This window comes from Filicampus tigris, chromosome 20, assembly GCF_054856515.1.
Source record: "Filicampus tigris isolate MCC_2025a chromosome 20, RoL_Ftig_1.0, whole genome shotgun sequence".
NCBI classification, from domain to species: Eukaryota; Metazoa; Chordata; class Actinopteri; order Syngnathiformes; family Syngnathidae; genus Filicampus; species Filicampus tigris.
The window spans coordinates 13,220,562-13,245,842 of NC_141236.1; the positions used below are offsets into that span (position 1 = coordinate 13,220,562).

The 25,281-nt window shown below is 42.9% G+C and overlaps 2 protein-coding genes across 4 annotated transcripts; both read right to left on the reverse strand.

The window, feature by feature from the left end:
- Positions 1-202: 202 nt before the first annotated feature.
- aldh8a1 (aldehyde dehydrogenase 8 family, member A1) lies at positions 203-6,045 on the reverse strand. The gene is made up of 7 exons (XM_086019208.1): positions 4,370-6,045; positions 3,380-3,527; positions 2,926-3,081; positions 2,197-2,346; positions 1,865-2,121; positions 1,456-1,617; positions 203-1,186 (listed from the first exon to the last, which is right to left on the reverse strand). Exons 1-7 carry the CDS (start codon positions 4,514-4,516, stop codon positions 734-736), a joined length of 1,473 nt encoding a protein of 490 aa, XP_085875334.1. The 5' UTR covers positions 4,517-6,045; the 3' UTR covers positions 203-733.
- A 162-nt stretch (positions 6,046-6,207) lies between these two features.
- hbs1l (HBS1-like translational GTPase) lies at positions 6,208-24,001 on the reverse strand. 3 transcript variants are annotated; one of them, XM_086019202.1, is made up of 18 exons: positions 23,811-23,996; positions 23,207-23,272; positions 22,581-22,712; positions 21,672-21,899; positions 13,586-13,694; positions 13,034-13,284; positions 11,988-12,153; positions 11,113-11,230; positions 10,199-10,345; positions 9,798-9,872; positions 9,598-9,715; positions 9,005-9,073; positions 8,760-8,864; positions 8,538-8,628; positions 8,340-8,448; positions 7,670-7,770; positions 7,392-7,536; positions 6,208-6,722 (listed from the first exon to the last, which is right to left on the reverse strand). In XM_086019202.1, exons 1-18 carry the CDS (start codon positions 23,851-23,853, stop codon positions 6,711-6,713), a joined length of 2,085 nt encoding a protein of 694 aa, XP_085875328.1. In that variant the 5' UTR covers positions 23,854-23,996; the 3' UTR covers positions 6,208-6,710. The 3 variants fall into 3 exon arrangements, with proteins under 3 accessions (XP_085875328.1, XP_085875327.1, XP_085875330.1); XM_086019201.1 differs by having other exon boundaries at positions 13,034-13,287; XM_086019204.1 differs by lacking the exons at positions 6,208-6,722; positions 7,392-7,536; positions 7,670-7,770; ... (9 more) ...; positions 13,034-13,284; positions 13,586-13,694 and adding an exon at positions 18,338-20,337 and having other exon boundaries at positions 23,811-24,001.
- Between the last annotated feature and the right edge of the window lie 1,280 nt (positions 24,002-25,281).

A 25,281-nucleotide genomic window follows, 5' to 3' on the forward strand; every position in this document is an offset into this window, starting at 1 on the left:
GTTTTGCTTTGAATGTTTTAAAGCACTTTGAGTTGCATTTTTATGTATGAAAAGTGCTATATAAATAAAATGTGATTGATTGATTGATTGAAAGTCTTTAGTTTTGTCCAATGTTGCACGATTTTTTCAGGTAATATATATATATTTTTTTCACCAGAGTTGAAAAATGAACATTTCAATGTAAAACATTTTCTACTCAAGATAGTGTATGTTTTTTTAATACTCAAAACACTCTGGCTATTCTAATAGTCACAAAAAAATTATATTGTTCATCAAATATCTTAATATTTTTTCTCCTGTCACTCCAATGAAATCACAAGTTAATGAATTAACATAATTATATATAGGTAATACAATATATGGTATACATTGTACTACATTGTGTTTATGACATACCATTATCCATTCATAACATTGAAAATTAGTTGACATGCTTTTAAAACAGAGGCTTCTTCAGAAATAAATGTTCTATAATATAAATGTATTCTTGGAAAACGGTTTCCTTTTTAAAAAAATGTTCTCCCTCATGGTAAAACGACTTCAATCTTGGGAACTTATTGCTTATTGGTAAAATTACATTTTTTTCCCCCCATAATAGCATGCAAACATTGGAAGCAGAAATTCATGAAACAACAGCTCTTCGGCTATCGTAAATTGCGAATGGAGCTGAAATAGCTAAACAAAGATGAAGAAAAACATGGTTGCCACACCTGATCTCCTTCTACAAGGCCTTTCAGTATTTGACGGTGACGGTCTTGACCTCGGTGAAGAAGTGGTAGGAATCCTTGCCGCCTTCCCTGCCGACGCCCGAGCTCTTCATTCCTCCGAAGGGAAGTTTGAGATCCCGGACCAGCCAGCAGTTGGTCCACACCAGGCCCGTCTGAAGCCCGGCCGCCACCCGATGCACCTTGGCCACGTCGCGGGACCACACGGTGGCCGCCAGCCCGTAGCGCACGCCGTTGGCCAGGGCCAGCGCCTGGTCCTCGCCGTCGAAGGGGCTGACGCAGGCGACCGGCCCGAAGATCTCCTCCTGCATGACGCGAGAGCCCTGCGGGACGCCCGAGATGACGGTGGCGCCCATGAAGTAGCCACCGGCGTTGCGCGCCGGGAGCTCCAGCGCGTCCACGCCTTCGCCGCAGTGCACTGTGGCGCCCTCCGACTTGGCCAATGCGACAAAGCCGCGCACCTAGACGAGGGAGTACGAATACAGATGAACACAACAGACCAAAATCATATGACATGACTATTCTGTTAAAATTGTGATTATGTGGCGCTTATATGATGCTTTATTCTTGTAAAACAATAAAGTTGATGTTTCCCATGATTACTTCATACTCAGAAAATTGGTACAGTCTTTGTAATAATACGATTTCATCCTTATCTCTTATCTTGTTTCCTTTTTCCCCAAATCAGCGTTCCGGTTGCTTTTTAAGATCCCCGTATTGCATTTTGTACCTTTTCCAAGTGCTCCTTGCTGATGAGCGCGCCGTTGCTGTTGCTGGGGTCCAAAGGCACGCCTGTCTTCCACTTCCTGGCAGCCGCCACAAACCTCTCCAAGAACGTTGCGTAAACGCCCCGCTCCACATAAATGCGACTGGTGCACAAGCAGATCTCGCCCTGGAGAGACAATTGATTAGCAAATTCATTTCACACACATCCAGTCAGTACATTTGATCAATATTCTAATACTTTTTGTCACGTTTTCGGTTTGTTGGCGTGTGAGCGTTTTCTAAAAGAAAATTGGCCGAGCAAAGGTTATTAAACACTTCTCTACGAATTACAATGGCGCTTTATTGCCCCCATATGGTCACTCCTGTTCACTACACCTACGTGATGTGCTTTCCCCAGTTCCAAAATTTCTCACCTGATTGGAGAAGCTGGAGCGGACGGTGGTCTCGATGCACCGGTCCAGATCGGCGTCGGCGAAAATAACGGCGGGGTTCTTGCCGCCAAGCTCCAGCGACAGCTTTTTACAGTAGGGGGCGCTGCGCTCGGTGATGAGACGGGCTGTCGCTGTGGAGCCCGTGAAGGAGATCAGGGGGACATCGGGGTGGCCGACCAGGGCGTTTCCCGCCCGGGCGCCTGTCCCGAATACGATGTTGACCACGCCTGGGGGAACACCTGGAGGACCAAGCGGCATGTTCAAAATTACAAATCAGGTTTTAGGGTGGGTCATCCATCGAGATGCGGTCCTACCAGCCTGCTGCATCAGCTTGCACATCATCCAGGCAGTCACTGAGGTCATCTCGCTGGGTTTGGCGACCACCGTGTTGCCTGCGGCGATGGCGGGTGCAATCTTCCACGTCAGCAAGTACAAAGGAAGATTCCAGGGGCTGATCAGACCAGCTGCACAAACACGAATTATGATGTAAAACCATACAGTATATATAGTGCAATTAAATGTAATAAAATGAATTGTGCATCATAATTCATTGTGGTGAATCTTGGCCACCAGGTGGCAGTATAATACAGTCATTCAGACCAAAAAGGAGAACACTTTCACAACTACTGCGACTCAGTAAGATGCTGCTACTTGCAAAAATTGGCAAGTAATTGGTGAGGGCAGCAAAGCACCACTTTTATGGTAGAAAGGGCGCTGGCCTGACTAAACACAACTCTTCCTCACAGTTACTTGGCACCAAAATGACACCAAGGCAATGATTTTATTACATGAACAAATGATGTAGGATAGACTGCAAAAATCTTCAGAAATTTGAATTCAAAATATATATACACCATTGTGTACTGCCCCCCCCCCCCCCCCAACCCCCCCCCCCCCTCCCCGCCCCCCATTTCCCTCAAGTTGCTCCTATCTTAAATTATGGCTGGTCAAAAAAATAAAAATAAAAACAAAAAGCACCCCACCCTAAAAAAAAAAAAATCCGCTTGTAACACAAACATCCTTTTAAGTTTCGAGACTCTTACCCACTCCCACAGGGCAGCGCACAGTGTAGTTGAGGCAGCCCATGTGGTCCATCTGGCTGCAGTCGTTGGTGTGGTGGAGTACGGACGAGGCGAAGAAGCGGAAGTTGTACGCAGATCGAGGAATGTCCACGGTCCGTGCAAACGTCAACGTCTTACCTGTTGCACCACGGCACCAACAGGGGACAAAATGTAGAGCACAAGAAAAAAAATGTACTCTCATCCCACTCAATAGCGACCGAGGCATACCGCAAGGTTGCATGCTTGGCCCCTTCCTCGTCTGTCGTCCATTGAAATAAATTATTTTATTGACTTATTTTGTCACACGGTTTCTAATTTTGGGAAACACTGCTCTGACTTGGTGTAGTTGGGCATATAAATTAAATGAAAGAATCACCTCCATATCTGCTTTTGCGGCTGCAGTGTTGATACAAACAAGAACACGGGCTGCCCTTACCCTGGTCTTTGGACTCAGCCTGCGCCAACTCCTCCAAGTGGGCCTCAATCAAGTCAGCCATCTTGTTGAGGACCTGAGCCCTCTGCTCTGAACTGTGAGCTGCCCAGCCTGGGAAGGCTGCCTTGGCCGCAGCCACCGCCGCCTCCACCTGCAAACACATTTGTAGCAGGTGGCACTGTGGTGCTATCTGTCCCACATACTTAGTGACAGTTTTCATCATAATATTGCTCAATTGTGGGATAAACTCATTAAATAAGAGACAGTTTCAAAATGGAGACCCCTTATTGCCAACCGTTTTAAAGCAGTTTGACTGATCTTTCAGGACCCACTGAAGATTGTCTTGTGACAATATAAGCAGCGAACCGATCATACGAAAAGGGTAATCTCTCCTTTCTTCGATTTCTCTCCTTCATAATGGACTCGACAAGTTGAGATTTGCCCGCTACTCTGTATCTTCCACTCTAAATCTGTGCTGATCTCAAATTCAAAGTGATGCAATGTCGACATCTAGGAGTGATTTCGAGTCTGAAATGAACCTAACCATCGCCTGTTTTTGGAATGGAGGAGGAAGCTGGAGGACCGGCAGACACCCAGGCAAGCATACGGAGAAGCACAACGTTCACGTTGGGGCATTCAACTTTGGCCATTCCACTGATATTTTGTAACGTGTGCGGGTGAATCTAGCAAATGCCAGCATGTCTGACATAGCGCAGATTTTAAGCCTTAAATGTTAAGCCACGCGTCTTTTACGTTCAGTCTTGCATGTGCATGCGTTTAATTATTTACTCGCCCGTAGACTCTGCAAAGAGCAAAGGTTCTTGTCACCGTGGTGTCATTACCGCATGAGACTATTCAACTTTTTGGAAGATTTGGTTTTTTTTTTGTTCAACTCAGCATGACGCCTGAACTCAAATGCAACAATTTTAAGAGAAAGGTAGAAAACTAATGCACACTGTAGTAAGTTCAAAGGATAATGGATCAACATTGTACCTCTTCCTCGCCACTATCGGGCACTTTGCAGTACACTTGCCCCGTGGAAGGCTCGTAAGAGTCAATGTGACTCCGGCACGGGACAAACTTCCCTCCGATGTAGTTCTCCAGGACCAATAAGGAGCTTGCCTCCATGCTGCTTTGCATTCCTGATGATAAGAAAGTAACAAGAGACTGAAAATTGAGACTTGAATCCGTCAGTGTCAAACCGAATCGCAGTCGGACTGCACAGCACTGCCCACTTCACAACTTCTGCTGTCACTCATGGCAGGAAAACACAGACAGGAAGCGTGTGTAGAGTGACTTTTCATACCTTTGGCACCAAAGTAAAGAAACTGATGAGAATGACGTAGTGCACTTTCCGCAGCAGTCTATCACCAATCTACAACCACAGTAATAAACGTTGCGAAGGCATACATTTTAAATAAGCATCAGAATTAAGTAAAGTTTTACAATGAAATTGAACATGAATATAACACATTTCTATGACAAACCGGTAGGTCGGAAAACAGAAGACATTTCTTTCAGAAAATCGGGAATTTGAAATTAAATTGAAAAACAAGTAAAAGCATGACATCGAAAAACACCTTTGCAAGAATATACCGTACATATTGTTAAATGGAATATTTTCCTGTGACTATAAATCTTGTTCTACAATTTTCAAAGCCAAAATCTGAAAATGACATCCGTTGTGCAGGGCTCAGGTAACGACCAATCACGGCTCAGCTTGCCAACGTCACGTCACGTGACCAAACTCGGAAAACAGGTGATCCGTAAATTGTCTTTACCCCCTGAGCAACGGTGATGTCATTTTCAGTTGACAGCAATCAGCAAAATGGCAGCCCCCTGAGCTGGGTAAAAACGGTCAGATTTTGTTGCGTAATTCATATTCCACAAAAGCAATATTAATCACAAGATCGTCTTCAGACTAGTGGGACTACACAGAACATATTTCCGTAAAGGGACATTTTGAGTTAACTTCCACTTTAACACATCTCAATGTAAATGCCGTGAAATAAAAGGAGAACTTCTAAACTTCTGTCTCCTATTCATCTTTTGACCGCAAAGCGAAATGTCTTCAGTATACAAATAAAAAGCAAAAGAATTTACCTTGCCCTTGCAATAGTTTTGGCTGCGGCTATAGGTCCTATAGGACGACTTTGTACACCGAAACCCCTCCACCAGGGTCAGGTCACATCTAAAGGAGGAGCCAATGCGTCTTTGCAAAGTGTATTTTCTTTTACTCTCAAGGGAGCCTACCATGACTAATCTCAACACACACACGCATAATTAAGAGGCCAGATCATCGCTGCCGGTATTTGTGCATCCCCTCCCCTCCCCAAACGAGGCCCCGAGCTGCAAGTGTCACAAAGCAAAATATTTGCTCGAGTTATCATAAAACAACACAGTAGTATCAACATTAACATTAAAATTAACTACTCTGGCATGACATGAAAGACATTATGAATCCATTCGATTTAGGCTGTTACACATGTTGGCGCATTATCAGTGCACCGTAGTAAATTTTACTCACTGTTTACTCACTCACTCCTGTATTCGACCCGCCTCACCCCCCGAAAAAAAAAAAAAAAAAGCCCAACATTTCCATTTATTGCTGTTGAATCCTATCAATTTAACAATGACTATTGAACCAATGAAGTTTATTATATTTCTAGTAAGCTTATCGCTGTCATGATGCCCCCCCCCCCCCAAAAAACATCGACAAGCTAATAGTCAGCAGCTAAAACGCATAATTTTTTGTAAGTTTTATTGGCCGGTTTCTTGCATGAACTATAAATGTGGTGCAAAACCTTTTAAAAAAAAACAATTGGAGGCGATTTGGTGAGCATTTTTGTTTTATCTTCATCCCATCAAACTTTAAAAGTAGTCTGTGGCTCTGCAATACTTCAGATGAACGCGTGTGTGTTTGACAACACGACCAAACATTGCCTCCAAAATCAGATTTTTTTCAATCCTGCCGACTCAAATTAAAGTTCGCCATTTCAGCTCAAAAACGATATAAATAAGAAGCTGCGAGATTGGTTTGTTCTGTCGCGGCTCCACCAGCACGGGCTGTTGCGTTTCAATATTTGAACAAACCGTCAATCTGGGGAGAATACAGTGCCATTAACCACTGTACGTCTGACTAAAGCGTGGACTTCATGCGAGTCTTTTGGGTGGTAGCTGGACGTCGCTGGGCGCCGCCAACTTGTTCGGGCTTGCAACCATGCGACTGGTTGTCAAGAGTTGATCGGGCCACTCGGGTGAGGCCGGAGGGATGGAGGGGAGGGCCGCCACGCTCATGTGTGCTATCCAAGGACGACGCTGATGGCACAGGCCTTCATTCTTTGATCTGGAGAGAGAATGAAAAGACAGCAATGAGAGGAAGGTAGACGTTCAACAGGGTATTTTTCAGGAGGCCGGTACAGCTTTGATTTGTTCATATTTGAAAATTCGCCTAATTCATCATTTGTACTTTAATACTTCATTAACTGTCATCTTGTCATTTTGTTTAACTTCCGTATCATTTTCTTGGGAATTTAGCTCAATTTCAGATTTAGTTTCCCAATGTTTACTGCACAAAGGCACATATTTTACATTAAAAAAAAAATCATAACACACCAACAAAAATATCCCAAAAAGTGAATAAACAAGGTTAATTATATACAGCACCTTGAGCCATCTTAATTAAGAATACTTCATGCCCCTACCTGTCGCTGGCATCAATAGTTGAACAAAGGTGACGACTTTTATAGTAAATAATTCTAGTTGGAACTAGTCACTGGTTGGAAATCAATGAGTAAAAAAAAAAAAAAAAAAGTAAAAATCATGCAGGGAAAATGACACCACCTACCTTTATTATCTTGATCAAAAAGGAACTTGTACTGTTTCAATTCAATGCAACATGTTTGCAGTTGTTCGATACCAGTGGCAGCTCGTGCATTTGGTACCTCAGCCTTCAGTGGGAATCTTATCTGTCTTAATTCCCCCTTAATAATACATCTGGTGGTTATATGTATACCTCAGTGACCACGCCTGCAGCGATGGTGGAGCCCACGTAGCGCAGCATGAAGCGGCCCAGCTCTTTGAAGTCTTTGTAGAGTTCCAACGCCACGGGCCTCTGCGTCTGGATCTCCACGATGGCGTTCATGCCTTTCCCCAAACACCTCGACAGCCAGCCACAAACACTCAAGTTAAACGCGAACGACCCTCCTGATTTGTTACAATTATTAGGCCCTTTTTTTTTTTTTTTGCTCTATAGAAAACGTGGAAAATTCAGAATCCCCGAGGAACACTCACTTTGGTTTCTTCTTGAGGACCTCGCCGCTGCTCTTGTGCAAAACGCTTATCAGTTTAGTAATGGTGGCCGGCTCGCTCACGGTCCCGTAATGCAACAAGACCTGTAAGCGTGCGATTAAAAATACAATGAAGTAACATATACAGACATAAATATAGAACATTGTGAGAGCAAATATGCATATTTCGTGGGGAAAAGAAAGTTGTAATTGTGTTCAAATGACTATGTTTTTGAAGAATTGTTCATTAGATCGAATGGGTCAACGATGACTCAAATCACAAAAACGGATTAAGTTATCACAGTCACAGTTTAACAAGGAAAGATTTATGCGTAGGAAATTTGGGTCAGAAAATGACCTCATGTTTTGGCTAATCATGTGCGCAGTTCTGTCAGATTTTTTGCCAGACAGTAGAACCACAGGCAAACATTTGGACGTTGATCACTGTGCAAGGCTTGGTACTATGTTTTTTGTTGTCATTTATTAGCCTTTTGTTTATTATTATTATTTTCCATGCTTGTTTTTTTTTTTTTACTCTGTGATATGAATCTCCCTGAGTCTGAAATAAAGAATACAATAAGTAAAGTAAGGCTGACTTTGGGCGAGAGGCAGCGTACACCCCGGAGTGACCGCCAGCCTAGTTTGACAACCAAGGATTAAAAAAGCGTGCTTACCGGGAAGCCTTTTGTGATGGGAACCTCAAAATTGAAGAGTAATAGTCGCGCCCTGAATCTGGTGCAAACTCGGATGGGCTCTTTGGGATCACAGAAGACACAGCCCACGCTGAAAGGAGGCGAGGAGGGAAGACGTGATCGATTGGTATGGCTGCTAACTAATAAAAAATAAAAAATAAAAAACTGGAGTCTGTTTACTTGATCTTGATGATGTCCATGCCAGTTACCGTCAGGCTGACATGATCACCAGCGGCAGCCCAATCCAAAGGGGAATCGTGCAGAGTGATACCTGACAGGTGTTAGTCACACAGTGACCACATGATGGCAGTGTTAATCCCCACACGCCCACAGACATTTCTCTGAAGAGTTAGGAAGACTTTCAGTCTTTTTTGTTTTTTGCTAGACAAGTGTACAAAATACCTTTGACTAGACATGTTTCATTGGGGGGCATGGCCAGGAGTTTCTCCCCAGTCTGAATATAACCAGCCTCGATCTTGCCTGTGATGCAGAAGCCTGAGCCCTGGTCTGGATGGAGAACATGAGCAGTGACGCAAAATAAGAATAATGTTGGGTTGAGTGAGGGTGCACAGAATCCCGCATTGAAACACACACACACACACACACACACACACACACACACACACTGTATGAGACAGCAACTTTACCTTTAAAGACATCAGACACGCACAGTCTGAAAGGTTTGTCCACAGAGCGCTGAGGAGGCCTGAAGGCATCTTCGTAGGAAAGGGTGACAAATTAGCTTTGAGGGTTGTAAAGATACAACAAAGTTACAATTTGATACTTGTCGCCATTTCCGACTCATGTTTCCATACACATCTTACGTGATTAGGTTTTTTATTTCAGTAATAGTTACATTTGTCGGATTTGTTGGATTGAAGGAACAAACCGATAGCTGGAATCTGCATCACGGTTCTGCCATTTCAAAGACGACGGGTTAATGCGTTCCCTTTCAATTTTTTAACATTACAGCCCTATTAGCTTGTTATGAAAAGTCATAATTCCAAACTCATCATGGAACTATATGACCAATGTATGGTCAGCATTTTTTGGGGGGGGACCATGGGATCTGCATGCGAAATCTGACAAAGGAAAATGCGCCCAAAATGTTAACATGCCAACACTTTTAGTCTGGCATTTGCATTTTTACTCGTCTAGCTGAAAGTGAAAGGGCATCACTGTCACTGGGGGAACTTGACAGGCTTTCAACTTTACTTTCATTCCTCTTATCGTGCATTACCAATCTGCTCCAGTAGGCTGAGACCGGAATACCAAGAGGTAAGCTCAGACACCGAACTCCTAGTGCTGAGGTTCTCTCCAGACAGGCCGCTGGTGGGGATGTAGAAAACGTCAGAGTCCTGGAGATGTATCAGGAGAAAAAAAAACGATCATACTTATTAGTTCAAATGCGAACTCAGCATAGACTGCAAGTCCACCAACCTTAAAGCCTGCCTGCTTGAGGAAGTGACCGAGTTTGGATGTGATTTCCTGAAAGCGTTCCTGTTGCCAATTAACCTGCGGATGGGCACCATTTCACACAGTTAGCACCCAGGGGTGGTGTCAACAACAAGCCACTAATTAAAACATGGCAACATGAATTAAAGTATGCGTCAGGAAGGAATTTTAATGCTGTTGAAGGAGTTCGGACTGCATTCTGGCATGTGGCGATCACTGGGAGGGACATGCAAGTCGGGACATGTAAGTGGCCAGACCAGCTAGTAAAACAAAGACGCCAAATGCGGCAAATAGAGGGGTGCGGCTTTATGCGGTGTTGTCTCGTCAAAACACGTCGTCGTATTTCATGTGAATGAAGAGTCACCATTTGGTGTGGGCGTTCTGACCTGGTCCATCTTGTTGACCGCCACTGCCAGCTGAGTGACGCCGAGTGAACGCACCAGCAGTCCGTGTTCCCTGGTCTGACCGCCCGCCTCGAAGCCTGCCTCAAACCCCCCGCGACTGGCGTCCACCACCAGCACGGCCACGTCTGCCTGAGGAGAAAAAAACGCATGTGCTACTAGAGATGTGTAAAAGTAACAACTTTTCTACTGTAACGCCAGACAATTTTGACATTCATGTACAGGAAAGATTTGTGGACCCCCTTGTCAAACAACACCAGTTCACTACTGGAACAGCAAGTAATTGTGACATTTATGTACGTAGACTGCATCTTTATAATCCATGGGCCTAGTACAGAGCTTTGTGGACCACCGCTAATATCGATCTACATTGGGTCCTAGGTTTACAATGGAGTTCTGTTCATACAACAGAATAAATGTTTGATGCAGTAGTTGAGTGAAAGTTATAGTCAACATTTGCATGAAAAACACGTCTAGGCCACAAAGTGAAAAAAAATATGACGTGAAAAACCACAAGTACAGCAGTAACTGAGCATGTCCTGTGCCGCGTGGCAACGAAATCTTACGCTGTTGAGAAAACTAGTTCATTTGCGGCACAAGTAAAGGCACAAGTTATTAGCTGGACTGGATGTGAATTACAATTTTCTCAAGAGAACCTTTGTCAAATCCATGTTATGAAAATGGTGACACCGCTTTTAGCGCAAGGACAGTCATATGGCAAAAAGAGAAATGACGTAAGGTACCGTCGAGCACACCTTGAATGAGCAACACCCAAAACCACAACGTCAAGTTTGCCAGGACGTGGCCAGAGAGGTGCAAGGAGGCGAGGGAGACGTTTGAGTCGTACGCCACGTGGTTTGTTTCAAAACGTAGCTCGAGGAGGGAGGATGTGTCGTTACCTGAGCAGCGCCGGTGATCATATTGGGGATGAAGTCTTTGTGTCCGGGCGCGTCCATCAGTGTCACCACCTTTGAGTTAGTCTCAAATTTGGTCATGCCGACGTCCATCGTCACGCCTCTGCGGTCAAACACAGATTTCTTTTTAATATATATATATATATATATATATATATATATATATATATATATATATATATATATATATATATATATTCTTTTTTAAAAGGGAAAATATCTGCACAGCAAATGCATTCAGTAAATTTAACAACTGAGGGTGTTTAAATCACTGATTAAACTTATGATAACATCAGGAGTTAATTCACTTAAAAACTCCAAATTCTGACAGAAATCTCAATGTAATACCGTTTGTGTTGTCAAGTAAAAATAGTACTTGTTGCCAGGCAGGCAATCATGCTTAAAATTACAATACCGAGATTAACTAACCTTGTTTCTGTGTAGTTCTTGGATTATGAAGTATTCTGGGATTCAAGATTTGCCATGGGATGACAACAGTAACAACAAAAAACATTCCTAAAAAAAGATCACCCATTCCCAATTGGTAATACCTGCCAAAAAACAAAAATCCTGCTCCACATAAGCAAACCCGCCAAAAATACCAACGTGTTCTCCATTATAACGTGCTTGAAAATCAATTACCCGTTCGTGATCAGGACTACATGTGAATGCGTTTGATAAATTGTACTGGTATGCGTATGAACAACTGGATAGTCCATCGTTACATACATTTGAATGAAAATGAATTCAAAATACAATTCATTTATATGAAATAAAATGCTAATTGAATTTTTGGGGGAAAAATGTTGATTTGGAATCCACAAACAAGTGGAGGGTAGGAAACCAATGTCGAGGTGTACCTGTCGCGCTCCTCGCCAGTTTCATCCAGCACCCAGGCGTAGGCGAACGACGCCTTGCCGGCTTTCTTGGACTCGGTTTCGTACTTGTGCATGGTGCGCTTGTTGACATTGCCCAGCAGATAGAGCAGGTGGCCCATCAGCGTGCTCTTCCCTGCATCAACATGACCTGCACAGGCGGGATAAGAAAGACAAGACTTGAAGCTTAGCGGGGTGTGGGACGGTGAAGCGAAAGTTGACAAAAGATGGGAGAGGAAGACTGCGACGGGAGTGATAAAGCAGGTAGGGCGCCGGGGGAGATGATAAGAGATGGCCAAAAAGGAAACTGCAGATGTTGCAAAAGTGTAGATACTAAGATGGTTGCAGGTCTCATGGGAAACTGTTTTGTTTCATTTTGACTTACTTTTTTTTTGAATCAGTTAGTAGTTTTAGTTTGTAGAGCAGGTTTGTTTTACATTAGATTTTATTCGTTTTAGGTTTTTTTTTGTTTTTTTTAAATATATGGAGTATTTGTGCAAGATTTAAAAATAAATGTCTCTAAGTATTGTGTAAGAAAGTAAACGCCAATTCTTAAATGATTTAAAAGGAACCCTGAAAGCTCATGTATTATATTAATTGACAAAGACGAAAACAAACAACATATTTTTAATTACTGCATCTACTTTAGTTAGTTTTATAAATGCAAGATGTAGTTTCAGTTAGTTTTCACTTTCTTAAAAGCATTTTCGACTTTATTCTATTTACAAAAATGTTTTTTCAATTTGAGCTTATTTCATTCGTTTTTGTTCACGACAATAACCTTGGAAATTACTTTATGCCATAAATGTGAGAAGAATGGTCTTCAAAGATATATAGTAATATAGTAGAGTAATCCCCCAGTGTATTATGGATTTTTTAATAGGTGTTGTTACAATAGTTACTGTACTTTTTATTTATTTATTTATTTATTTTACACTGATCGCTCAATATTTTGTCATTACCTATTCACACTAATTACACAAGAGACCAACTAAATGTATTCCCCTTCAGAAGAGCACATTTGCGCTTACCAATCACCACTAAATTCAGCAGAGGTTTGCCTCCTTGTCTCTTCTCCAGCTCAGCCTTCACATCAATCGCCTGCCGGGCCTTTCCGGCAGAGCGTCCGGGAGTGAGAACGCCGGCGAACTCGTCCTCGTTTGAACCTCTGGAAGGAGTCTCGGGTCGTTTGGGCGTGGCCTCACCGGCGGCTGGTGTTGTTGTGGTGTTTTCAGGGCTGTTGCCTCGCCGCGTCACGGTAGCGATGACGCCGTTATCCCCGCTGCTGAGGAGAGAGAAACGGATAGCAGTGAAGGAAACCCGTCGAGTAATCATGACACCAGCTAATAAGTCCTAAGTCAGGCTACAACAATAATGCGGACAAATCTGTAGCTTTGTCCCTTCAACTTTTCACATTTCATGGAACAATGATATGTAAACATGCGCAATGCACTTCTTGAGCTCAGAACTAAACACTCATCAAATCATGTTTCCCTGTTGAAATGAATGGAAGTGCAAATAATCCGTTCTGGCCGCTTAGATGGGCACCGAAGTGTGTGCGTGTGCGTGCGTGTGTTTGGTACCTGGGAACATCAAAGCCCATGGTCTGCTTCTTGCCAGACACGGTCATGCGGGCCACTTTGGGTACGACTTCACAGTCCAGTTTATTGTTCGAGACGTCTCTGCTTTTAGCTACGAGGAACACAAGAAGGGTTATGTACACTCTCGTTCAGGTCCAACTTCAACATAGCTAGCGAGAAAATTGTTTTGCAAATTCTTTTACCACTTTGACTTATTTCTAAGACTAGGGTTTTTCGGGTTTCTGGGACACATACAGTGTGTTCAAAAGAATAATGTGAATTCTGCTTTTCTCATGTGTAAAATATAATTTTGCACTGAAATTGCAAAACAAATTGTATTGATCTTTGCAACCGTTTTTCTGTACACGTTCTTTGGCCATCTGAGAAAAACATGAATAGATTATCTCCGAGCTCATTTTTCAAGTCTTGTCAAAAAAAAAAATGCTTTGTCATCCCAGTCCCCAAAAGGCGGCCATGCTAGTCATACTGAGCTGCTACTGATTCATTTAAGACTGTAAGGCCGCACACTGGCGGTGCTACTTCCTGGCTCGCAAAGGGTTAATCTCGGAAGAGGCTGCTGTTTAGAGCAGAAGCATGACGAGACAATTGGCAGAACTGAATCTCAACAACGACGCCAACGCTGATGACATATTGGAGATGTATGCTTTTCGATGCAGAAAATGCACATTTGGTTGATTTTCTTGACGAGACCATTCAAGAGGGACCATGTGGGTGGAGATAAACTGCGCCTCCCTCAGCAGAATTACGCCAGCACTTTCTTGAGCCCTCTCTGAATGACTGACTCAGCATAAGAGGGAAAAGCCCCTCTGCTTGCTTGAAGCAAAGAAAGTGGACAGACGGTTTAAGCCTGGCCTTACTGATGAACCGATTACAATTGGGTCAGTCTGCTCCCAATCACAATGAGCACAACACAGCAAGTTGAAATTGAAAAAGTGGAAAAGCACTCCATAAATTAAACCTGGTGACAAAACCCAAACGGCAGACAGTTTGTCAAAGACAAAGCAGACAGGTACTCAATTCATGCAGTGGACCGTAACCGCTACTTTTCATGTTTGAAGAAACAAACATTTCCTTAAGCAAACGGACATGTTGTGCTTTGCTACTAAAATAAAAGGACACTTGCCAGATAGTTGTAGGCTCCAGCAAGCCAAAAGATGAGGTTATGTTTACATGATTTTTATTATTTTTTTTGGTTAGAGTGAGGATTTCTTGGTTTGTTTATGTTTCGGATTATGCCACAACCGCCGAACGTATTTAAACAACCCCAAAAACAATGGCAGGGTGTGGTATGGCCCAGGGACGAGACCATTAAATGTTGGTGTGTGTCCAGTTCGATTGTGTAAGCACCCATATGCAACAAAGATGCAAAGTATGGCTTATTGTTGCAGTTGCTATTATGGCAAATGTTGGTGGGATTTGTTCAGGGTCTCACCTGGCTTGGCTGTGAAATTTAGCTTTGTGAACCACTGTAATGACTAACAGATCCCTGTAGATGGCAGCATTGCATCGCTTCGGATTGCAGATCAGCACAGCTTTTGAGTAGAAAATAAAGAATCCCGATTCTGAGCAACGACAACACGGTGGAAGCCGGACAAGTTTACTCGAACAGAGCATATGTATGGTATAAACACAGTATGTGTCACGGCAGGTCATAGAAAGTGCACGTCGCAATCGTGAGAAATGATGACAATGCAGTTCATGGAGTGAATGGCGAACACCGTGTAGAGAAAAAAACCCACTGACGTTCAACATGAGCCATGCGGTGAGTCAGCACTGCTCACATCTTATTTCACAGTTGTATACATGTAAATAAATGATTGCCATCAAAAGCCCTGACAGCCAAGCAACCCTCCAGGACAAGGATGTCAGGGTCCTGCTTTCGCCCCTCCCCGTGTTGTGCTTTACACAACATACACGCCACGGCTATTATTACGCATCTAAATAAGAAATGTTGGCTTTTTTTGTTTTGTTCATCCACAAATGATGTTCACAAACATCCCCGCCGATTGTTTTTGGGTTGTTGTTTCCTTCCATCGAGCAATACGTTAGCCACTCCACAACAAGCCAGGACTATCTTGAATTGTTGTTTGGTCTTGGTGGAGGTCTGCGCTCTCGGGCTAGTCTTGTTTCTTTTTGTGTGTCAGCCCAAGGGCAGCCCTGACATCAGGGCGGCCTGAGCTTAACTACAAACAACAAATCGGGTTCTGAGGCCTCGGAGCAGGATCTCGCAGTGAGCCAGTCATCCTTACAACTGGGCCCCCGAGGGCCTAACTGAGCACAGGATACGAGGAGCTCGCCCAGGATATGCAAATATCATCCCCCAACCCCACCCCGTCAGAACACACAGGCTCAAGCTAAATAAGAAGCGCTGGCAGTGGGTGACGGGGGTGATTGACAGCCACATGGATCGAAAGGGGTAACGCAAGTCGCCCGTGTCAAGAGATGACATTTTAATCATCGACGTCAGCCTTGAACACACACGAAAAGCTAACTAGCTTCAACCGCTTGTTTGCTAATCACTCTGTAGTAGTCGACTTGGCTAGGGGCAGCCAAAGAAATGAATGTAGCCGTCAATGAAGCTCATGACTACTTAACAGCTTTCCCAACCACATTCGAATGTGTGTCACGAAGGCAACATCCTGGTTAGTCAAGCCCGATGTGCAGCTCTACGTGTTGATCCCTGAACTCGTCATTTACATCACTTCCCTCATTTGCCACCTTCTTGTACATGAGACAGTACGATGCAGTAATATTAAACAATTTTCAAGAGAATAAAGTCAAAAATTGCCGTGAGAGTTTTTACGTTATCCGTCTATGTGATGCTCCACCATGTGTGTTCAAACAGCCATTGCTTCTCAATGCGCGACTCCCAATGCTAACTGTTAGCATGTCAATGGTGTTTTGCAATGTTGTTAGCACAGAGCTACGCGGACCGAACTAAGGCAAAACGTGGTGACCGCGAGCACTGGGTAGAGTCCTCAGGTTAGTTCACTCGTATCGCGAGGCACCATTTTTTTTTTTTTTTTTTTTTTTCACCCTTATACTTCCCATAAAATACATTGTAAGGCACATTGTGCCAATCAGGCCCTGGCTGGGAGAAACATTGATTTGTGTCAGATAAAATTCAAAAACATTGAAAATGCCATTTCTGATCCCACATTAATTTTAGCACAAATAAATGTGATCATTTTTGTTGGGACTTCAATTTGAATTGATCAAGTGTTAAACTTTACAATTTTTCCTTCAAGACCATATTTTTTAAATTGAATGTAAACATTGTGACGTGGACCCTACTGCCAGTGTGACCACCAAATTGAAACTATATTTTACATTTCCATTTGTTTGACCTTTGTGCAATGCGCAACACTGCGCACATTGATCGGCGCTGTTCAAAGTTGCTGCCAAGGCTGTGAACCCTGAGTGATGTGACGAGATTTTCCAACGTAGGTGGAGTGTTGTAGAGACGCGGCGCAAAATGGTCGGCAGCTGCGTGCAGCGAGTTGATGTGCGCCTGCGGTTACATTTTCTCCTCGCGGCATCCTGCTTAAAACCCACACAGTCAGTCACTCGTCTCCGGACAAAGGTGTTCAACTCAGCATCTGCGAGATCCTTCATAGAGAAAACGATGTCGCCTTGAGATACAAGCGAGCCGAGCAGTCATTTCACAACGAGCAGCCGTTTGGCAGAAAAGATGCTTCAAGATATTTAATGCCACTCCCAGCTGACGTCTCAAACGAAACAAGTCAATCATTTGAAACAACTTTACTTTTAAGTCAACGAGCTTAATGTTCGCGCATAATGAGAAACGCCATGGACGGGCTAACGGATAGCATCTATGTGGTGGTTAGGCATGGGCTGGTTACAGGTTGAGGGTTTATCGTTTTAACGTGTCACCGTTTCAAAACCTCACTTTCCATCGGCGGTATGAGTGTTTTATTTCTTAATTTTTTTTTGTCATCATCGCATGCAAGGTGACACTCACAGAGGACGATATTTGTCATCCTCTGCGAAAAAGGACAAATATTACCGCAGTTCATGGAGTCACTTCTTTAAATTGTATTTAAAGCTGCTACCGTATTACTCCGTCTTTATGAAGTTAAATTTTACAAAGTACGATTTTCCTTACACAAACATTTAATAAAAAATAAAAAAAATGTTCGCATTTCCAATTCATTTCAACTCATACGTCAAGGCATTTCCAAGCTCCTCCAAAGGTTACAGGGAGAAACCGGTTGCACTGGTCTCGTCATTATCTGCCCTACTCATCAATCCTTTTCCCGGGGCTGTCTCGTCCGTGTTTGATGGCCTTGGGGTCCTGCGCACCTGCGTGGGGTTGACACCCATCAATTCAAACACCGGCCCATCACGTTCGAGGATCTCGCCGCATTTAAATAAGAGGAAGAAAATGACCCAACAAGTATCAGGAACATCAGCTCATATTTTCTCAGCCTAACTCAAAAGTGCAGATAAACAGTCCATTGTCGTCATTCACTCGGAGATGATTCAGAGCAAAATCTTATCATGAGTCACGCTACAAATGGGGATGGGGGGGGGGCCTTCCACAATGTTAGATGCATAGGTGATTATAATAATAATGTTAATTACGTATCTTATACAAACAGCGAGCTGAGAATATAGTCAATACAGTAACCAACATTTGTTTTTTGGCCTTTGGTGGCAAAAGAATTTTTCACCACCCATTCATCTAAACGGGCAGAGAAGCTCAAACATTACTCATATTGAAGTTCAGCTTTATTTCAAATTTAACAAGTTAACCCCAGGCAGCTTGTGGTGACACACCCAGCTAAAACACATTAGTTATTCTCATTATTACTACTTTAAGTCAATTCTACAACCGTATTGCCGATACTGCTTTTGTGTATTTATACATAGTAAAAAGGGGTCTGTGCGTGACACACTTGTTCATGAGAAGAACGCCAGGTGTCATTTTAACAACAAAAAAAAAAAAGAAAAAAAGAAAGGTTGTCTGTCTCCCCTATGATGTCAAACCCAAGCAGCAATAAACCATCAGCATGGTTAGCTGATCCAGATCCAATAGCTGCACCTGCGCGCAACATCAACCTCTTTCTTTTCGGTTTCTAGGTGGGGTTTGCCAAGCCCAAAACAAGAAAAAAGGCCACACTTTTAAAGAAGATTATTGAAAATTCAATACAGCTCAAGTAGAACGACGTTTCGGTCGAGTGTTGTGAAAAAAGTCAAAGGCAGAGCAAGTGCAGTGAAATCAACTATTTTTAAAAAGTCAAGAAAAACATCAGTGTACACGGAATTAAGATGAAATGATATTTTCATATAAATGAAAATCTATAAAAGTTAGCAAGACATTCATTTAGCTGCCAGGAAATCAGAACAATTCATGACAACAAAAAGCTAATATCACATGCGAAGTCGGTTGGTCCAAATGGCGTCTTCACTCCACACCAAGTTCCCCTCTGTCTCGTGTTAGGCGACACTGGTCTACCTGGTGAAAGCTTTTCTCTGATTGGCCCTCACGATGTCGTCCGGCGAAGGCGTGTCAAACGCAAACGGGATGATCTGCTCAAGTTGTCCGTGATGCTCTTTGGCCTTGTGGAGGAAGACCAAGCGAGGGCTTCCGGCCTTGTGTCCGACTTTGGCGAGCATTTTGGCTCTTCTGTGCTGCCGCCAGCTCCGGAAGGCCAACGCGATGGCAAAGACGGACGGTCGAGCGAAGGCTGAAGAGTCCGCGCCGAAGGCGAGCGGCCCGGGAGAGGACGGCGAGGGGAAATCGTCAATGTTGGCCATTAGAGCGCTCAAATCAATGCTCTGGTTCGACCTCGGCTTCTCGACCTTGCGTTGCCGCTTGCTTTTAGCCCCGCCTTTCCATGCGTTTTCCACCAGCGCCGGTTTCGATCCGAGTGAGGTGAGGAAGTACTGCGACCCACTTGAGGCTGCTGAGGTTTGGCAGGGCAAACGTGAGGCAGCAGGCGGCTCCAAGAGGCCCGGCAGTCGCTTGGGTGCACCCGCCGCCTGACGGGCCTCCGCCGAAGGGCTCGTGGCACAGTGCGGCAACGCTAGCTCGGATAGCGACACGATCCCGCCGATGTTTAGGCCGGCATTTTTCGCAAGGTGGCTGACTCTGCTTTGGTGCTGCGAGGCGAGCTCGGACAGCGAGAGAGTCGGCGTCGCCTGGCGTAAGCCTCCCGACTCATTGTCGCCGGCGCAAGAGGTCGTGAAAATCTGGTTTCGGTTGGAATGCTCCTGGATTAAATCGGCCAACGACGGGCTACCCTTCGGATGAGAAATTGAGAGCTCGCTTCCCCCTGTTTGTTGACTGTGCACGACAGAACCCAGACAACTGCATCCTGGAGGAGGACTTGCAGTTTTTATGCTGGGTTGCGTAATGGAGAGGCTGCTTAGAGAAGCTGAAAGCAGCGAAGAAGCTGATGACATATTTAAAGACGCTAGCGTACCCAAAGACAAATTGTCATTGAAAATAAGAGAGGTATCATTCAGGGACGGAGCGGCCAAACGGGGCCCCTGGCCTCCCACTCCTGTCCGTTCACTTTTACGCTCATGCTCGGAAATGAGCTGCGCCAGGCTAGCGCCGCTAACGCCTAGCCCGCTAGCTTTGGGCCTTTGGCAACCGCCGAGCGTAGTAAGCGGCGACGAAATATCGAGCGGGCAAGGGTGCGCAAATATGTCGGGCTTGGCCTCCGCCGCCACCATGTCTGACAGAGAGGCAAACGAGTCGGCTCCTTACCTTACGGAAGCCGATTGCAGTTGGCGAGGAGGGAGAAGCACGCAGAACACCGAGGAATCGCACCATCAATCCGGAGGAACACAAAAAGGGAGAAAAGAGGCACTTTGTTAAAAATGTACCTTAAATGTGTACCTACCTTATATTAAAAGCACTTTTTTTCAACAAAGTTGTTGCAGCTTATGTAAACTGCTGCAACTATTAGAAGCTTTAAAGAAGGCCTACGTGTATTTGTTGTATCCTGGATGGATGGTGTTTGGGGAAAAAAAGGAACTTAAGTTAATATGCTACAAACATATTTCCTGATTTTGGCCTGATTGTTTCGCTCCAAGCATCAATAGTCATCTTCATCTCATTTACACACACAATAGACATGAGAACATATGTCACCAGCCACGGAAGCTCAGTTTAACTCAGGCAAAGTGTCAAGGTAGACAGCTGTAAAGATTTTCACATTTCACAGTGGGTAACTTTTTTGCCCTTGGGTGACAAGTACGAATGTAAAAGAACCTTTTTCTTTTTTTAATCACTGCGCCTTCTTCATTCATCATCAAGGCTAAGACGTGAATTGTTAACTTTTTTTATACTTAACTAACAGTCAATCATGTTCAAATAGTAATTTAAAATAACCAGTTTTCAAGTTCCCAACTCTAGAGCAAAAGATATGTTAAAAAAAAAAAAGGTTTTTAATTACTTGCAAAAAATATTTTTGTGGTTAAACATACAGTGTCACAAGTGTTAGCATAACATAAAAACCATTGCATGTGCAGTTCATAAAGGTTTTGGTTTGACTCCAGAAAGCCATTAATCGACTTTTGAGCTTGTCAAAATTTTAGTGCAATCGCTTGTTGTAAATAAATAGATCAAATACATACTGTAAATACGCCACAGTCTCACTCACCACACAGCAGATTGGGATAGATTCTCTAATGAGCTCGAGCAGTGGTTCTCAAACTTTTTACACCAAGTATCACCTAAAAAAATAATGAGCTTGCCACGTACCACCATCATGGCCGACATTAAAATTACCATTAAGTAGTAGAGTAGGCCCAAGAGTTCATTAAAATATAAATAAAAAAACAGCTGTATTTTTACGCTAAAAAGTATGTTTGATATTATGACAAGTCACTCAATATGCAGTTTGAACATGAACACTGTGATGAAATATAGGGGAGAAAAAAATATATTCAAATGATTCAATTCAAACGTTAAAAAAAATGTCATCTAAACATAGTTCCCTAAAGATTAAAAGGAAATCTATTGTAGTGCAAAAATTATATACTGTTCTGCCCCCACTTTTCCAGTGTGCAAATTGAAAACAACTACAACTACCTTTCTCAATCACGGCCGCCTGCCTGCTCCTTTGCGGTAACGGCGTTTTCTCGACGTTGGCAGCGGCGTTGTTGGGGACAGGGGCCGTTTTGGGGTCTTCGGAGAGGACCGCATCCAGTGCCCTCTGTGCATCGAAGCCACATCTTATGGCTGCCTGGTTCAACACGGAGTCTGGCATCGAGTCACCCAGCACAGCCCTCATGTGGTCCAGACAAGAGTAGAGCTTGGCTGTGGGGGCACAACGCACATGTGAGCTGCCAAAAGTAGAGCTGAGGATAACAATAATTACCAATAAAATCTGTTTTAATTTTCTGATCAAAAATCAAATTTTCCATCTTTGAGTACTCACTGAGTACGGATACCTCTAGTACTTTTGATATAGAGAATTTAATTCAATACAAAACATTGTGAACAAAGACCTAACTTTCTGACACAGATGATGATTCACCGATGCGTCAAACTGCCACAGTATAGCACCAACTAGTGCAGAGGAGGACTTACTCGATGTCAAGTATCAGTGGCTAGAGCTTCCTCTAGGAAAAACTACCCTTAATAAATTGAAATGTTAAATATTCAACAAGTCAACATTACACAAGCTTTTTTGTTAAACGCAAAACAAGTGTGAAAATGATTCCGCTGATGTTGACTGTTTCTTATGGTAACTAAGGCTGCTTGTCGCTTTTGACTTAAAAAAAAAAAAAAAAAAAGGTCAAACAAGGAGTCATAAAAGCAGCTAAATGTTAAAACTAACTGGAAACTAGTTCCGCCCTGTTGGCAGCCATGTCAAGCTGTGTAAAAAACACACCTGAACTATCACAACTAAAACCTGTCCTGACAAATCAAATGAATCCCTAAAATTAATTAATTGAAAAAAAGCATCCCGGTGAATCGATTCAGTAAGTGTGTTACCTTGATCAAGTGGATCAAGGTTGTGGCTGATGGTGGGGGACATCGGTACATTCTCTTCTTCGTATTCTTCCTCCTCAAGGGGCTCCTCCTTCGGCACTTGCTTCTCTCGACGAGAGTAGATGAACTGATTTGCTGTGCAAGAGCAAATAAAAAAAAAAGAAAACATAACTATAACTGTGGGAAATCATCTAATGTTACTTAATTGTTCCGAAAATTATTTATTAATTTGTAAATAATGCATTCATGCCTACCTATCTATGCCGGTCATGTATAGATCTATGAATCAAGTGACACTATTGGTGTAATTATCATTTTTACCTTTCCAAATTATTTCTTTCCTGGAAAGAGATAGTTTTGGAGTTAAAAGGATTCCACCCAACACCAGTAATATGTAAATAGGGTGTCAGGTCAGGTTGAATGGGCCCTATTTGTCCGTAGGTGCATACTGATCAGGCAAAACCTGGGTGCCGCTGTTGTACAGAAGCTGCGCTGTGTGTGCTTGATGAGATCACAAACTTGTAATCCGCAATTAAACGCCACAAGATGATGGTGCCACTCTTAGAGGAGGCGTTTGGTGGGTTCTACCAGGGCAAAACTTACATCACACGCTCCTATAGGGAACCCACCTGTTGCTGGCGATATACAGTAGTCATCTTCCACAGACTGCCCATACATGTCATCATCTTCAAAATCTAAAAAAAAAAAAAACAACAACAACAACAAACAAAATAAAAGTTACCTCTCCTTAATTGAAATGGCAAATTGCAGTTGTTGGAACGGTGCATGCATTCTTGATGCCACCTGTCCAATTATTCTTATCGGGTATTTTTACGAGGTGAATGATACAATAATGGGATATAATTAGTTACTAAATGGCAATATGTCAGCTAATTTTCCTAATTTGAATGTAATGTCACGAAATGAAATCGTATGATTTATTCATTGTTGGACCAAAACAGAGTTTGCAAACTTGTTTCGAAGGCACTACATAACAACGTAAGTCTTTATCTTTTAACACATTGTGTCAAGACATCACAACAGCGTTAGCATACATTTAATAATTAACTTGATGCAATGGTTGCTTGTTGACACGACAGCAAAACAACCTCGCGAGCTACCGTTAGCATAAAGCGCTCCATTGAACCACAAGGGAGTTTAGCTTCGCAGCTAACTAGTTTAGCATGTTGCGGCCTAGCCATGAGGTTTAAACTACTCGCCGAGATAAGGTACCTTCGTCGTAGTTGTAGCCGCGGACGTTTCTATGTCGAGACATTTTTGCTTCATGTGTGCTTTGTCGTGCCAGCAGGGAGAAAAGTGTTGGGTTTTTTTTGCTGTTTGTTGTCGAATTTTGAGACGTGTGTCAGAGTCCCGGAGCCATTGCGTCGCTTCTGCGCATGCGCAGGAGACAAACTGCGTGGTCACGTGAGACACAAGTCAATAAAAAACAAACAACAATGCATTTCATTTATTGATGTAAATTTACCACTGACATCATGAAGAGAAGCTTCACCTGTCTAGTATATATTTTTTAAGATGAACAGCTTCAAAGGATGAAAGAAGTTTAACTGCAGTGGTAAACGTAAATAAACCCCACTGACGTCATACTTCTTGATAGTCACTTCTTCAACATGCGATCCAACTCTTGGTAAGCGCTTTATTACTTTTAAAACAAATAATTTTGCATTTTACTGCACTGAATTTGCTTGGTTGCCTTTGTTTTATGATAATAAAAAAATAAATAAAATACATGCTTGCAGTTCATGCCTCAAATTAGACATTGGTATTTGAAAAATGCAAATTATTTATCAAACACACTTTTTTCTCCAAACTTTCAATTTTGTCTGCAAGATAGAAAATGGTATTCATGAGTTGTGGGGGCATTTTGTGTGGAAAGTGTGTACACTATAACTATATATAATACTACTATAATAGTGGTAGTGTTCACTCAGTTTGTATTACGTGCTTTAGTTTTTTCCACCCCAGAAAACAATTTGTATACTATTGGAACAGTGCAGTGAGGCTACATGAGCTTATTTTGCTGTTTGACATGATAAGGTGAGTATGAGGCATGCTTAAGTGATGTCCAACCAGGTTGCGTTGAGAATTAATCAGGGGTGCTGTTGGAAATTATAATTTGTGAATACATTAAGGCAAGATTAGTAGATAATCAAGTTCTGTTCACTCCTTGGTAGATTTGATCTCATAAGTCTCTAAAGGTTTCTCTGAATTTTTTGTGAGGGCTGTTCTCTGTGTATCTTTTTTACTCTTCTTTCTAATGTGGAGTTTGCATCTTCTAGTGTAGGCTCTGTACTTTGTCAAGTTCGTGACCTTCCCTCCTGACTTCTGGAGGGAGGTTGTTGCTCTTTGAAGTTCTTTCATTGCACATGTGAAAATGCTTATTATTTAAGTTGATTGGCCCCTTTGATGTATGTCACACATGACATCAGTGCTTGAGTTCCTCAGGGCAGGAAGACCGCCCAAAATGGTGGCATTTTGCAAGTAACATTTGAGACATTGTCACATTACATTTAAAAAAAAATCTCTTTCTGCCTGTGCGACCAGTAAATTTTCCAATTACTCTTTTTTGATATTTTTTTTTCTGTTGGTAACAAACTTCTAGTCCACACTTGAACTCATTTATCAGTAAAATATTGAAAAAGAGCATTTCCTTGGCAAGTGGACTTACAGTGTGCACACCTAC

Excerpts from the sequence above, each read along its gene's own strand:
- aldh8a1 (XM_086019208.1), bottom strand. The coding sequence starts at position 4,516 with ATGCAAAGCAGCATGGAGGCAAGCTCCTTATTGGTCCTGGAGAACTAC. Across the intron at positions 3,082-3,379 it reads GGCTGAGTCCAAAGACCAGG|GTAAGACGTTGACGTTTGCA; the intron begins GTAAGGGCAGCC and ends GTGGTGCAACAG. Across the intron at positions 2,122-2,196 it reads CAAGCTGATGCAGCAGGCTG|GTGTTCCCCCAGGCGTGGTC; the intron begins GTAGGACCGCAT and ends TTGGTCCTCCAG.
- hbs1l (XM_086019201.1), bottom strand. The coding sequence starts at position 23,853 with ATGTCTCGACATAGAAACGTCCGCGGCTACAACTACGACGAAG. Across the intron at positions 10,346-11,112 it reads TGATCACCGGCGCTGCTCAG|GCAGACGTGGCCGTGCTGGT; the intron begins GTAACGACACAT and ends TTTTCTCCTCAG. Across the intron at positions 8,865-9,004 it reads CGTGTCTGATGTCTTTAAAG|ACCAGGGCTCAGGCTTCTGC; the intron begins GTAAAGTTGCTG and ends TTCTCCATCCAG.